The 16,769-nt window shown below is 36.6% G+C and overlaps 1 protein-coding gene across 1 annotated transcript in view; it reads right to left on the reverse strand.

Annotated features, from left to right (window-relative positions):
* DIAPH3 (diaphanous related formin 3) overlaps positions 1-16,769 on the reverse strand; it is a 546,228-nt gene that overhangs the window by 265,240 nt on the left and 264,219 nt on the right. The window contains 1 exon segment of the mRNA XM_060128783.1: positions 15,925-16,026. Within this exon segment, the coding sequence (XP_059984766.1) occupies positions 15,925-16,026 (102 nt within the window).

The raw sequence follows: 16,769 nt of genomic DNA on the forward strand, positions 1-16,769 counted from the left end.
AAAATGAATACCCATGCTTTATTCTACTTTAAATTTGTCTTCCCGTTGCCATTCATTAACGTGTATGAAACAAAAGCACCTTAGGCGTGGCAACCCCTGCCTGACTTTCAGAATTTCATTTAACAAAAGAGGGATTATGAGAAATCATTAAAATACCATAAACAAGATACTTACATTCAAGAGGCACTTTGGCTAAATCCCCTAAACTCACAAGTGGTTAATTAATTACATGTTCAAGATTAATCAGTGGACCAGGTAAAGGTTAGTCACAGAGTAAAAGGGAAAGTTGGAGCTGGACATCAAAAAGTCGAACTCGGATCCTTGGATGCGATGCCAGCCAGCTGACCCTTTTATCTCTATCTCCAGAAGCTGACCTCACTAGCGGGCACTAAAGTTTGGGGTGGTACTTCAGGGTGGCAGGGTCAGGGTAGTGGAAGTAAGAGAAAGTGACACAGGAAAAACTATGGCATAGATTAGCTTACTCAAAAGTAATAAAGAATAAGAGGGCCTTTTCCGGTAACATTTGTTATCTGAGTCATATTTTAAAATAATAACTGTCCTCAAAATACCCTTAAATGATCTACTCTTTGCCTCGACTTTATTTTTTCCTATGCCATTTTACAAATTCTTGCTCCTTCTCTAATACCAGAATATTAATGGCAAAGCTTTTTCTGTATTTATTCCAAACTGAAACCCATTAGGAATGACACCTTGCTGCATTTCTTAGTATTGATTGCTTGCAGTTTTTATTCTGTTTCTACATTAGGACAAATACAGTTCATTCAGGGGCTTCTAAAAGCAAATCAATGGCCTCTCAGAAATTCATTCAGTGTTTGGGTTCATGCTTCAGTTCAAGCCATTGATTTGGTGGGTGCGTTTTGGGAGTGTTCAAATCAAATCACCCTGATACATTTTTCAGGCAACTCTTCTGCCCTTCAGTAATAAAGTATGTCTATTGCTTTGTCTGAAGATGCTAGAGGGCCCAGGTCTGTGATCTGCACTTCAGGCAAAATGGGAGAATTATGTGGATACTGACTAAGGTGTGGTAAGACAAAGGAAAGTGTGAAGGCAGGATTTAGACAAGGCACATAACTAACAAAGGATTAGGCTACAGCTAAGACCCGTGGTTAGAAAAAAATAGATGGAAACCTGAATTTTGGGGTGGTTAAAGTTGAGGGGAAAAAGTAGTCTTCAACTGGCAAAAGAGGTAATTACTAAAGCCAACAGTCAGAATGAGAGTTCCAAAGGAGGTTATAAAAATCCACTAAGAAATAAGCGGCTAAGAACAAGCAAAGCAAAAAAAAAAAAAAAAAGGCAAAAAGAGTGCATAAAGTAATAGAATGAGAACAGAATAGCAAACAGACAATTAAGCAATAAAGGAAAGGACTGTCATGAAGCTAACTGAACTAGTTTCTTCTTAATTGCATTCAAAATATAGAATGCCTCGGGATTCCCTGGTGGCGCAGTGGTTGAGAGTCCGCCTGCCAATGCAGGGGACATGGGTTTGTGCCCCGGTCCGGGAAGATCCCACATGCCGCGCAGCGGCTGGGCCCGTGAGCCACGGCTGCTGAGCCTGCGCGTCTGGAGCCTGTGCTCCGCAACGGGAGAGGCCACAACAGTGAGAGGTCCCGCATACTGCCAAAAAAAAAAAAAATATATATATATATATATATATATATATATATATATAGAATGCCTCAAAAAATTCTGGGTCAGAAATTAGAAAAAGCATAAATAACGATAGTGTCAAGGAAACCCATAATACAAAGCTACTGGAACCTTAAATCCTTTCAGAATATACCAGCATTCAATTGATCAGAATGACTGAGGTGCTTTACTGTGGTGAGTAGTTCCAAGTGGAGCTACTTACAAAGTAAACACTGAGAAAAGAGGACTGAAAGACTACTTGCCCATAGCACAAAACTTCAGTAAAGCAGGGACGGGACTAGTCCTGAGCAAAAATGCAATGTAGGCTAAAGTCTACCTTTAAAAACCTTCCCTTTGCATTCATTAGCCTTTCCCACCTCTCGTATATATACAATCCTTTACCAATAGATCAGGAGTCTTGTATTTAGAAGCAACACGGTATGGAGGAAACAAAATAAAATATGGAAATGTGGGCTCAAAAATCCTGAATTTCTTTCTACAGGAAGAAATCCATAATGTGACACCAATGAACAAAACATTGACAGAATACTAGTCCAATCAGTTTCAGCATAAAGCCACAAACTATGAGAACTCAAACATATTAAAATTTATACGGAATTGACTATTTAATATATTAATGTAAGTCAGTGGTGGTCAATAACATTAAGTCAATAAGTGGTACAGTACACATACACACACTCAGAATTAGATATTTCTAGCAGATGGGAATTTGGACAAAAATAAAAGTCAAATGATTTGGTAGCAGTGATATTGGTGGTATGGAAGTTAACCTTAGCTTTTCACTAAAGGGGAAAAGAATTACTTTGTTCCCCATCTTATTCCTTAAATAAATATGTCAACTTGGATACAAAATTGGCATTCTTGGTAAAGAAAGAAAAATAGCATTAATAACGGATAATAGCTAAGTTTCAGGACAGGAAACTTGACCCAGTGTTAGAGAAAAGAAAACAAATACATTTATCCTTTCAAAAGAGCCAAGTCTGGTATGGAAGATAAGGATGTTTAATGAAACATACAATTTAATACAAAATAAAAATATAAGCAAAGAGGGAAAAGAACCAAAAAGCAACAACAAAAAAAGTTTTTAAAGCCCAGACAAGTGTGTAAAGAACCAAATAAACACAGGACTGAAACACCGCCATCCTCTGTGCCAGGAGCCACAAGCAAATTAAAATGAATAAAACTTACGCAGTTGAGGTTCTGGGTATCCCAAAGATATTTTCAAGGGCTCTTAACACCAATTCCCTGTCAACTAGGGGACAGAAAATGAGGAGAAGGCTTCTCAAGTGAAGTGAGTGCTCACAGAGTGATGGAGCCAGATAAGGCAGTTTATATTCCAGGCTTTTCAAGGAAGGACAGAAGATTTCCCTCCCATTTGGGCCCTGAGTTTCTAAAGATAAAAAATGGTTAGCATTTAGTTTCTACAAAGAAAAGCAGGGATGGGACTAGTCCTGAGCACAAGTGTAATGTAGGCTAAAGTCTACCTTTAAAAACCTTCCCTTTGCATTCATTAGCCTTTCCCACCTCCCGTATATATACAATTCTTTACCAATAGATCAGGAACCCTGTATTTAGAAGCAACATGTATGGAGGAGACAAAATAAAATATGGAAATGTGGAGTCAGAAATCCTGAGTCTGAATCCTTCTCTTCTGTTTATGAGGTGGGGGGCGGGGTCCTGGGTTGTCACCTCTTCTATATGAGTTTCAGTTCTTATAAGCCTAAGAGGCTGTCGTATCAGAGGGATAGATCTACCAGGTCAATGTATACAAATATACCTTGTGAACTGTGCATCACTAAAGCCAAATAATATAATTGTCATGTAATTACTTGACTGTGGTATAGTTGCTAATTTGATACAATACCTATGTCACTGACCTGAAACTCCAAAATTAATCTCTCTCCTTGCTCCTATTATCCAAACTCTCGTCTTCTAAGTGTAATAAGTCTCAGAAACCATATTAAAAAATAATCAGACTAAACTAATGTAGAGTAAGTTTTTAATCTCCTCTTGCTCTCCTATTGCATGACATGATTTACAAGCGGAAGGTTAACCTGCTATATTATAATATCTCAGATAATTAAAATGAATTTGGGAGTATTTTTTGGTCCTTGAGCACACCTTCTATAATAACCATCAAGCTATTATTGTATGCAACTGGGTGATTTTAATTTCAGGAGATTCCTAAGGCAGAGACCCTCAGTTGGATATACCTAGTCAGAGAGCTAGAGGTTATTTCTGGCTCCAACACGTGCCACTAATACGAGACGTTCATCCTAATCAGGTTTTCAGTAATTTGAATTGTCCCCCTGAAAACTGGTCCCACGAACAGAAAATAAATACTCCAGCACCATATCTCATCATGAGACCTGGAAGTCATGAAAGCTGATCATAACTGAGATGGCTCATGAGTCAGAACTGGCCTTTAGGCCACACTCCTAACCCATGACCTTTGCTGCTTTGGACATTAAATTGTGTATATTTAAAAGTCAAAGTACAAAAAAGTCTGGGAGATCTAAAAAAATGGTCAAAGAGAGTTATTAGAAAACAACTGTGGAGTGAATAAAATCATTGAGAAAGAGGAGGGTATGAAACAGCTAACAGAATTGAGCACTTATTATTCACTATTGACTCCACACATGCACGCTCTCCCTTAAATCTCACTACAACCTAATGAGATAGGCTCTAAATTCACATACACTTTATAAATAAAGAAAATTAAATTGAGGGGTATTAAGAAACTTCCCCCAAATTTTATAGCCAGTATATGGTACTTTAAGAATTCAAACCCAAGTCTAATTAGACTAGAAATGCAATGGAGGATATTTGAAGGAACCTGGAATACCAAGACAAAGTCATTTTAACCCAGATTTGTGTTTCAGTACTAGGAACATGTGGCATGGCAAGTCTCAGTAAGCCAAGAGCTAAATGGTTTTAGTTTTTCAGTATTTAAAATAAACCATAAAGCACCTTAGGGAAAGTTATTTATCCATCTATCAGATATTTATTAGTGATTATTACATGCAAGGTATTGTTCAAGACATTAGAAATTCACCAGTAGGTGTCTAAGAGAATGATTCCTGCCATGATCACGGTCATTCTTATGATAAACTAATAGACAGATTAATGGACAGAACTTAATATAGTAAATGAGAAGGTAATGAGTGCTTGAGGGAAAGATAAAGCAGGGAAGAGGAAAAGAAGTGTTATGGGCAATTTCAAATAGGGTACTCAGAGAAGACCTCCAAAAGTTGACATAGGAAGAAAAATCAAAAGGACATGAGGAAGCAAGCCATTTGGATATATGTAGGAAATAAGTCCAAGGAGAATAAACAGCCAATGTAAACCTCCCAAGAATGTGATTGGCATGTTTGAAGAACAGTACAGAGGCCACGTGGTTAAAGCTGAGTTACGGGAGAGTGGTAGAAAATGAGGCACGAAACAGCGAGGCAGGGGCACATATGCAGAACCTTGTCAACTATAGCAAGGATTTAGGCTCCTCCTCTGAGGTGGGAAGCCAGTATAAGGTTACAGGTAGAGACAGAAGATTATCTGCCTTATGTCACTAGCTGCTGTGTTAAGAACAGACTGTGATATAGATAAGTTGACACAGATATCACTTCTTAATATTATCAAATTATTTCACAACATTTTACATTTTACTTTCATGTTAGATAGAACACAAACAAAATTGCGTACCTTTTGCCACCACATGAAAAAAGGGGTAAGATCAATATAAATCACAAAATTCAGTTTTTGAGAAACTCACTAGAGTTGGCAACTCAATGAAATAGCATATCATTCTGATCATGCTGTGTTTTTATTCGTTCTAATAAATTAAAGAATTGCAAAGTTATTTAATATAGCTGACATTCTACTAATTTCAGGGGAACAAAGGTAACAAAAGCTCATAAGAGAATTCATTCAGAGTTCAATTCCACTTATCCTCCCACTCTACAGAGAACACAATTGGTAGTATGTAAGTGATTTTTTTCCCATTAATGGCAGGATTTGATATTACTATTTTGATGTAGATTTGAACTAAATGAACTCAATCCCTTGATTAAACAAGACTTTATCACAGAATATGCCTGCACACTTTTGGCATTTTAACTTTATCTTAGTTCATAATATAGGCGCTATACATTTATTATTATGATATATTAGAGATCATTCCATTTTCTTTCATATGAGAGCAAAATCTAGAGGCAAAAGTAGTCTTTTCTTCCTTTCCACAGATACACATTCTCATGACCACTAGCTTCTTTCCAAAGGTCCCTGATGAATTATATTCCACAAATGCCAAACAGCCCTCTCACCCTTCCTCATGCTTAGTTTTTGAAACAAACTGCAATAGTGTCACATTATAAAATCACCTTGTACAATTCCCTAGACCATGGATTGCAATTTTCCTCAGAGAGGTGGTAACCAGCAGCAAAAACAAACAAAACCTTGCTGACGATGAGTCTCTCTCAAAGGAGAAGATTGAGAAAACCAGTAAGCTTTGCATATTTTGTCTTACCCTTCACTGTCTCCTGTGTTACATTTCTAATTCACTCCCTGGCTGATCTCATCCAGTCCCACAGCTTTAAATTCCACATGTACATGACTGGCTCCCAAATTTATGCCTCCAGCCCTGAACTCCCAGCTTACATCCTAACTACATATTTCATAGGTCCACTTATATGTCTATAGGTGTTTTAAGTGATCTTCCCTCCCAAAGTCTGTCTCTCTTACAAGTCTTTTCCTCTTCTCTGTAAACAGGATCTCCTATCTTTCAAATTATACAGGCCAAGCACCTTGGGAGTCATCCTTGACTCCCTCTCATACCCTAAATCCAATCTGTCAGAAATCCCGGCTTCCCTACTTACAAAATACATATGGAATCTGCCCTTCTTACGAGAGACACTGCCATCAAGCCTGTCAAGCCACCACTATGTCTCACCTTAATCATTGTCATAACATGTTAACTGGCCACTGCCTTCAATTTACGCCCCAGCCCGCAATCTGTTCCTCACACAGCTGCCAGAATAATCAATCTGATCTAAATCTAAAGCACAGATAGGATAATTTCACTTCTTTGTTTAAAACTCTCCAATGGCTTTCTCAGGATAATGTCCACGGGCCTCACAACATGGCTGCAAGGTCCTGGTGGCATCTCTCTGATGTCCCCTCCTATTCCCACACCCCCTCATTCACTTTGCCACAGCCCCGGCCTCAGCTGTGTCACACTCACATATCCCTCAAAGCCTGGCGCTTGTGGTCTCCTCTGTCTATAACATGCTTCCCCAAGACAGCCACACAGGCTTCTGCTCAGATGGGAGAGGCCTTCCCCAGCCATGTTAATCTCACACGTATGCACCGCCCTCATGCCACCACTTCCTGAGGAGTACTTAGTATTACTTGATATTACATCACGTTTTTGTTTCTGTGTATATTGTTACTATACTCAACCAAAATGTAAGACCAAGAAGGAGTAAGAGACATGTTCACTGCAACAAACTCAGAGTCCAGAGCAATGCCCAGCACACAGTAGGTGTTCAATAAATATTTGCCAAATAAATGAACAAACGAATGAATCATTGCTGAACCAAGGAGACGGGTATTGAAATAAAACACATGAGACAGCAGTACAGTTACCAATATAATCTCAAGGTCTAAATTCATCCATAAAACACCTGGTAATCCAGACCCCTGTAACACCAAAAGGCTGAGGCAACACTAATGGACCCGAAGCTATTTCCTCAGAAGCATCTAATGAGAACTCAGATCAATACCAGAGATGTTCTTAAATATACTCAATCTATCAGCAGTGAAGCTATGTTAAGTTCCACCATAAAAAAGCCTCTAATTTTCTGTGAATTTCAGTATATTTGCCTAAATCGATAAATCTGTTACACATTTTATACTATCTGTTAAACATGTAAAGAAAAAGGTGTAAATGGCCTTTTAAGAGTTCTGTCAACATGTACCCCCATTGTGTCATATGTAGGCAGAATTAAGAAGAAATCTGTGAGAGAAAAGATCTTCAGAGAAAATACTACGATGGGCAAGACAGATATTAGCTGACAACTGATGTTTAACTACTTAAACCAACAGACATTAGCTGACAACTGATGTTTAACTACTTAAACCAACAGAATTTCTATAAGTTTCACTAAAAATTCAAATGGCACTGTGATCATTTTGACTTAGACTGCTAAAGGAGATGAAAAGCAGAAATCAGATCATAAGGAAAATGACAGAAGTATTACATGTCTGAAGAATTTCAGGCTACAGATCAATGACAATTGAAAGCAAGCTAAATTAATAAGCTCTAAACTAGGTGGAAGAAAAGCCATCTGCGCTAGTGAGCCTATATTAAGTCCTGGATCCTGGTAGAAGCATGTCAAGAAGGTTGCAAAGCAAAGTGACAAGAATAACTGAACAACAGCTGAACGTTTGTGATCTTAAGAGAAGCAGACCTCTAAGATTTAAATAGCTATGGATAGAGTTATAACAGTTTATTATTCTAAACAAATGTCCTCCTGGGTAGATTTGCAGATGAGACTGCCAGAGTGCTATCTAGAACATCATGGAATATGAAGGACCTGGGACAACTGGACAGGTACCAAAAAGCAGCAACTGAAGACAAAAAGAACTTCATATTTTCCAGGAGGAGAGACTGGCAAGATTTATGCCACTGACAGACAAGACTGAAGATGAATTATTAAAGAGTAAAGGAAATAGTAATTATAAGAAGCCAAAGTGGGTCCTTGAAGAAGACACTGTATTACACTAATTCCATGTCTTTTGTTAAGTTTTAAAGTGATAATTCTGTGAAACATGAATGATTTTTTGTCTGGACATTTGCAAAGCACTCAAAATAATCAGCACTTGAGGAATGAGAGAGATGGATATTTTAAATATGGGAAAGCGATGGCTCAGTGGACATCTTCTTTCAGGTCCCTCACCAATCTTGATCAGTCTTTTCTTAAATTGTTTCAATAAGCTGTGATTCTTATACCAAATCACAATTTCCTCAACACTTTTTAGAATATACAACCACTGAGTACCTGAGTATTGACAGACTTAAACACCATGGCCTTCTGAGTTAAAGAAGGATCAGGAAAAGGTCCAACGTAGGTGTGGTACCAGGAGAAAAGTGGAATACTGTGACAAGTTTACAAGTTAGGTGGCAGGATCATATAGGGTGATTATATTCTGTTTTGAAAAAAAGTGTGAAATTATACTTTTATGCCCAAAAGTGTTGGGTACTTGGTCTACTTTTGAATTAACCCATTCTTACCCAGAGAAATAATTGTCTGGAGACCCATTTTAACAAAAATTAAAATAACTATCTCAGGGCTTCCCTGGTGGCGCAGTGGTTGAGAGTCTGCCTGCCGATGCAGGGGACGCAGGTTCGTGCCCCGGTCCGGGAAGATCCCACATGCCGCGGAGCGGCTAGGCCCGTGAGCCATGGCCACTGAGCCTGCATGTCGGGAACCTGTGCTCCGCAACAGGAGAGGCCTGCGTACCACAAAAAACAAAAACAAAAACAAAAAAACTATCTCAAAACTATCTAACATTTTCATTTCAAAATGTGATTTAAAAAAAATACTCTGTATTATACCATAATGATGGATACATGTCATTATATATTTGTCCAAATCCACAGAATGCACAACACCAAGAGTGAGCCCTATAGGGAGGGTGGAAGGGAGACACAAGAGGGAGGAGATATGGAGATATATGTATATGTATAGCTGATTCAATTTGTTATAAAGCAGAAACTAACACACCATTGTAAACCAATTATACTCCAATAAAGATGTTAAAAAAAAGAGTGAACCCTAAGGTAATCTATGGACTTTGGACAATTATGATGTGTCTGTGTAGTATACCATGTCAAAAAGTTCCAAGCATACATGAATACTATGACTATATTCCAGGGTAATAAGAACCATTTAGATATATACACTGGGTATTATGGTAGCAAAGAGGCAGGATCCTGAATTCTACAGGGAATAACAGAAATGCTAGGGAAAGAATTCCAGAAAGGGCTTCCTCAAAGCAAAAAGAAAGGAAAAGCAGCCTATTGACAGCCCTGAGTGTGGTGCCTTGAGAGCACAGCAAGTTGTGGAGGAAAGACAAAGCACAAGGAGAAAGTAAGACAGCAGACGGGGCAGGAATTGCCTCCTTAAAGACCTAATGCTGGGTGACTGGGTGGCTAGGAAGGAAGGGATTATGGAGAAGTCTGAGGAAACACTTGGGGGTGATCGGTATGTTCATTATCTTAATTATGGTGATGGTTCCATGAGTGTACTTATGTCAAAATTAATCAAATTCTGCAAATTTTAAATATGTGCATTTTACTGTATGTCAATTATATAGCTCAATGAAGTTTTGTTGGTTTGTTTGTTTTTAAAACTTTAATGCTATTCTAAAAATTTTAGACATCCATGTAAAAGTTATGGGAAGCAACTGAAGCAGTTTAGGGAGCTAGTGAGGGATGGTCAGTGGCATTTCATTGCTTATTTCACAACTTTACAAGATGTTCCACACAATCAAACGAAAGACTTAATCAACTGCTATTTTATCACGTTCCTATTATGTGCAAAGAACCAAGCTTCTCCCAAAACACAGAACGTTCCTTTAGGTAAGTAATGTGGATCTTCAATTCACACATGTGAATTACAGATGTATTCTATTTAAATAAACACTCAAATTTGATACAATCGATAAAGTCACTAAGGTTGTTTGCATTATATAATCAACTTTAATTCCAAACAAGAATTATGTAAAATAGTAAACAAACAAAATGCAGCTTACCTGGACATCTGTGTTTGTTTACATTATTTCTCTTTGGTAGAAAGGCAGTGTTCAAAAGTAACACATCCAAAATGCTAATAACCAATGTCAATTAAAGACCAAATAGAATATATAAAATATAACATGTAAATGAGAAATATGTTTTACTTTTGTCATGTATTACTTACATACAACTATCCAGGGTTCTATGTCCTATAGAGTTTGGTATACAAATATAGTATTCAGAAATATGTGAATATCCATTAAATTGTACGTCCTTGAAGCTTTCTTTCAACTATCCTTCATTAAGGGAATAGTTACAGAAAAAGTCATAGTAGGGACCATGAAATACCACATAGGAATTTCAAAACAACACATTATAAAACTAAAAGCCTCCAAAACATATTTCACGGTGAAAACGTTCAGAACAATGTGCATATGAACATGCATACATTTGTAAATACAAAGAAATAGGATCGGAAAGTCAACAAAATGTTAAAAATGATCATTTATATGGAATGCAGTGGGTAGTGAGAAACAAGGAGCTTCTACATTGTATTCAATATTTTTATATGCTATTTAAATATTTTATAACACGAATATTTAGGTGTATTTTAAAATGAGGCATTTTTAATGCAGGGAAATTTGCATGAACTTCCTACAACATTTTTTGATTAAAAAAAAAAACAAAACAGGAGGTCTCTACTGCACAAAGTTTAAAAGCCCTGCCCTGCAGTGACACCAAATGGTAGTAGATCAAAATACAGTACACAAAAAGAACATTGTTTAATTCAATTTCCTATAAACATTATGATTCCTTTGAAGAACTGGCAGCTTAACAGAACTAAATAATGTGGAAACAAATACTCAAAAACCTAGCATTTTTAATCAAAGAAAGTCTAGTACACCAAGTTTCAAATGCAAATTGTAGGCCTCTTTCTAAACTTCAGCTAAATCTTGTGATCCCACTGAATATTTACATATCTTATTTCTCACACAGTTAACCATGCTACTGTGAGCACAGTGATTTTACCTAATGGCTTTTGATCAGAAGATCACTGCTAATATAAAAATACAGTCACGTAACTAAAATCAGGTTCTACACAATGGGAACCAACTTTTGGTAAGTAGGCAATATTTTGGGGAAATAAATGAGAAGGTTCTGGGGCTAAAGAGGGAAGGGAAGAATCCAAGAAAAGAGACAGGTAACTGATCCAATGAGTGAGAGTTTCTAGAAAGAATATTTTCATTTCTAAATCTTATTGATAGAAAATTAAGTTGAATAAAGCATGAGGCAAGGACATGCCAAATATGAACCAATTTCTCAGCAAAAAGTTGTGTCCTGGACTATCCAGGGAAAAGAATATTTCAACTTCAGCACATCAGTTAGTACTCAGTGTCTTCTGCCCCAAACCTAAACCAACAAATAAAATGAGCATGTAAACGGTCTCATTCATTTCAAGTCACACAGAAAGATATAGAGATGAACCACCTCCCAGAACGCTCCTCTAAAATAACAAAATACCATTTGACTAGAACACTTAGTCTTTCAACATTAAATGACAGCTTGTTCAGACTTTTTGATGGGTTATTGTTTTTCTTATGCCAAAATCCCCTGGAAAACAAAGGACATATAAATACACTATCAGACACAAAACAAGTCAATAATAGCATTAAACTACTAGGTCCTGAATTCACAGCACTGGATATCACTTCTAAAAGGTACCAGCCACCACCATGTCAACACCACTACTAGACTACAAGGCATAGACAGGGCCAGCTCTGGAACACCTCAGAACTGTCCTGCTCAAACTGGCCAATGCCCGAGTCAGAAGGGCTGCAGGGAGAATTCGTTCAGGGAGATACCTTAAGATTCTGAGTTACCAGTAATAACAGATGAGTGACTAAACCCTTAGAACCATAAAAGTACCCAGGTCTACTACACCTGCATTAAGACTGCTTTTTAAAGAATAGAGATAATATCAGGATTAAAGAATTTTGCTTCCAATTTCAAGGGAGAAATAAATAAAAGTGGATATGAAACTCTGTATTACAGGAAACCTGGAAAGAATATAGACATAGCAAATGGTTTAGTGGTTGAAAGAAAGCTTAAAGGATGTACAACTTAATGGATATTCACATATTTCTGAATACTATATTTGTATACCATACTCTATAGGACATAGAACCCTGGATAGTTGTATGTAATACATGACAAAAGTAGAACATATTTCTAATTTATATGTTATATTTTATACATTCTATTTGGTCTTTAATTGACATTGGTTATTAGCATTTTAGATGTGTTACTTTTGAACACTGCCTTTCTACCAAAGAGAAATAATGTAAACAAACACAGATGTCCAGGTAAGCTGCATTTTGTTTGTTTACTATTTTACATAATTCTTGTTTGGAATTAAAGTTGATTATATAATGCAAACAACCTTAGTGACTTTATCGATTGTATCAAATTTGAGTGTTTATTTAAAAAGAATACTTCTGTAATTCACATGAGTCAAATTAATGAATTTACATAACTGGATAAAAGAAAAATGTAAACTGACTGGCAAGTAACATAACTGCAGGGTTTTAACTGATTTTTGTTAACATGAAAACAATGCTAGAAATCACAATATCAGTGTATAGAACCTGAAGATGAAACAGAGCTAACAGCAAGTCTATCTATAGTGAAAACAAATAAAAAGGCAAGCTTTGGCCCTATTTGGGTGCAAAGGCTATCCCAACCTTTGACTCTTCCTTGTTTATGACTCTGATGATTTTTCATCTAGAAATGATTAGCACTGTAGGTTTAGTCAATAAGTAAAGGCTTTTCTACAAGAGAAAAGTCTTGTAGGAATCTGCAGTTTAGCTTACCTCAAGATAACAGCCCGTCTTTGACATATACACAATTACATTAAGCATATAACTTTTAAAATAAAACGGGGCTTCCCTGGTGGCGCAGTGGTTGAGGGTCCGCCGGCCGATGCGGGGGGCGCGGTTTCGTTCCCCGGTGTGGGAGGATCCCGCATGCCGCAGAGCGGCTGGGCCAGTGAGCCATGGCCGCTGGGCCTGTGCGTCCGGAGCCTGTGCTCCGTAACAGGAGAGGCCACGGCAGTGAGACACCCGCGTACCGCAAAAAAAAAATAATAAAAATAAAAATAAAACAGCATTATGGGAATCTTTAAAAATGTACCTGGTAATTATACTCAGTTTCCTAAAACCACCAAATTTATATCATTTATACAATGTTGATAAATTGAAAACACATCACTCTTTAATGAATTAGTGAACTTATTGAGCTTTTAATCCAGAAAGGAGAACAGAAAACTTCAAGGCATTCCATGTTGTTCATCATTTTTTGGGTAACTCTCAAGTATTGTTGAGAACTCTAAGCAAATTTTCCTGTCTTTTGGGGGATGGGCGGGAGTTTGAGAAGTAGGGAGAGCCAGATTGGAAATGGTGAATAATTGATATGGAAAAAAAGGTGAAGTTGAAGAACATTACCATTTGTCACCCCCTCTCCCAAAAAAGAGTATATAGAAAGTTTTCATTTTTTCTTCAACTGTCTTTCTGCTTTCTTCACCAAGACAATTATATTTTACAATGTTAGTACAACACAAACCAGAACTTGAAACAATATTTTTAGGAATATTCATAATCAACAGGTAATGAAGCTCTGTTTATATTTCCATAGCAGATGGTTTTCAACAGTGTCACTCCTTTCTCATTATATTCCATTTGTAGTCAGGTATGATCCAGCATGGAATGTGGAGAGTCAAGGTCAAGTTTGTGTTGACATGTCCTGAAATGGAAGCGATCCATTTCTGTCTTAAAATCAAAACTATAACCTCTAGCCCTGGTATCTGGGAATATAATTGTTTTAACTTTCTGATCCCTCTGAGCACATTGCTTGTAAATCATATCTCTTTGATGTGAACTCTCGTTTTCAAAGGCGGGCATAACCTGGCTATTTAAATAAACCTGAAATATCTGCAAGTTTGAGTTCATTCTTCTGTGACAATCACTAGAAAGAACATGGGAATAGTTTTAAATCTCTGTGATGATATACAACATAAAAGGTTACTCATTAAATAGACATTTTCACATAAGTTTGTATGTGTTTCAGGCTTAATGTGGATGGGAATATTTCAAAATTATAATTTTACATGTTATGCTTTTCATTCAAGAGTCAAAAAAGATGGGCAAAAATCAAAACTCTAAGTAGTCTGTGGTTAAAAATGTAATGCAAATTCTCCTGTGTCTCATATGGAAGATATTATGCCAAACAGGGATCAAGAGAACGACAGAGTGACCAGGTGAAAGAAAATAAATAAGGAAATAAAAAAAAAAAAGAAAAGAGAAAAACAAGATGAGGAGGAAAGAGTACTCTGGAGAATTGGGTAAAAAAAAAAGCATTTTTCTAAAGATAATAAATTTAAAAGTTTCATAATAAAAATTATAAGGCTGTGAACAGGAAAAAGGTGCTTTTTTTTCTTCTGAGTTTGTGAACTTTGGGTTCAGGATGGAGGGTGAGGGAGGAGGGGAGGTGCTGTAGGAAGGGCTGAGTAGAATGGGTTCATGAAGACACAGGAAGGAGTTTAAGAGCAAACGTCGACAGCATGCCAAATATAGTATGTAGACATAGTCCTTTAGTTATCCAATCCAAATTTTCAAAATTATATCAAATACAATTCCATCATGTCCCTGGAAGTTGGTAATAATATAGCTGAAGGCTGCAGGAAAAAAATAATCTTATATATTAAAAAAAATGAAATACTACTTTAAAATATCATCATGATGGCTGAGTGTAACCAATCTCAAAATGATAATTTAATGGTAGAAGGAAAGAGCAGGAGAAAAGAAAGCTTGATAAAAAATCTTAAAGTTACAATACCACTAATATATAACACTGGAAAGTCTTTTTTCACCTCTTTAGACCCCAACTTCTATAAAGTAGGAAGCCGGAACAAGGTGATTATCAAGGTGTCTTGAAGATTTTCTAAAATGTATTCATTTTTCACCCTCATTGCCAAGAAAGAGACTATATTTCTAATTTCAGAGTCTAAAATATGAGATGAACTGACGTGAATGATTAGAACGAAAAACTGAAGATACTCTTGCAATATGTTGGAATACACAGCTCTAGAATAAATCACAAATATACTCTCTAGTCTTAGGAGTACAGGTTTCATTTTATATTTTGACATTAAAAAGAGAACTTAAAAAAAATCATGTTTATGCTTTTGAAAAAAATCCTTGGACTTCATTTATGGCTAGAATTTCAATATATAGTTTAAAATCAAGATAATTTCCCATAAATATCCTCAGGTTTAAAAAAAATGCAAGATGGACATTAAATGTTTTTGAGCAATGATGATGTGAAAAGCCTTACATTTCCTTTTCTCTGTTTTTGCACAGTATAAAAATCCCCTCCAAAGAGAGCTGACACTGAGAGACAGTACTTACCACAACAGCAAACTGCTCGGGTTCACATAAGTTGTTATAGTCACTCTTGAACTGAGACAGTGAATTTAACTGTTCTTGATCAGGAAGATGCTTCATTAAGTTCTAAAAATTAAAACCAAAAGAAAATATCTTCACTAAATGTGCTTCTTAAATTCTAGGAAAAATTTTTAATAAACTATGGGAAGGAAATCATTGAAGAAGTTAATCTTTAGTTTTATTTCTAGGTAACCTCCCTAATACTAAACCTTAAGCTACATTCTCTGCATCTTGAAAGCAACCAATTTTCCTCTTCTCTATCCAGGGTTATTATATATTCAAATCAAGTACTACTGAATGTTTATTTGATTAGCTATATATTGGAGAAAGAAGAATTCAACCTATACCAAAGGAACAGCTTTCTCACCTGGATAAATGTGATCAATTACATTTCAGCTTTAGGGAATTAAATGTCATAAATTTCAGGCAAAGCCAAACATATTTTAGCACTTCACTCACAGGGATAAAAGAAATCATCATATTGCTATTAATAGGCAAGGTAAAGAATGGAAAAGAAATCAAGGGAATTGTAATGACAGCATTTGCAAGATTTAACCAATATGATTACAGTTTTAATAATAAAAATGAAGACATCTCTAAAACAAAGTAACTTTTCTGATGCGAAAGAAAATTTGAAAAGGCATTGAAGACACAGGATGATACACCTTGCAGATGAAAGCATATAGAGAGAACTTAAGTGCCATGGCTGTAACAGCCCTTTGCCTATATCATCTGCAGCCCAGAAACCACAGGTTCATTTGGTTGTTCTGGCTCCTTTGTCCACGCACAGCCACAGAAATGGATCACTT

The sequence above is a fragment of the Lagenorhynchus albirostris genome, chromosome 18 (genome assembly GCF_949774975.1).
Source record: "Lagenorhynchus albirostris chromosome 18, mLagAlb1.1, whole genome shotgun sequence".
In the NCBI taxonomy this organism is placed as follows: Eukaryota; Metazoa; Chordata; class Mammalia; order Artiodactyla; family Delphinidae; genus Lagenorhynchus; species Lagenorhynchus albirostris.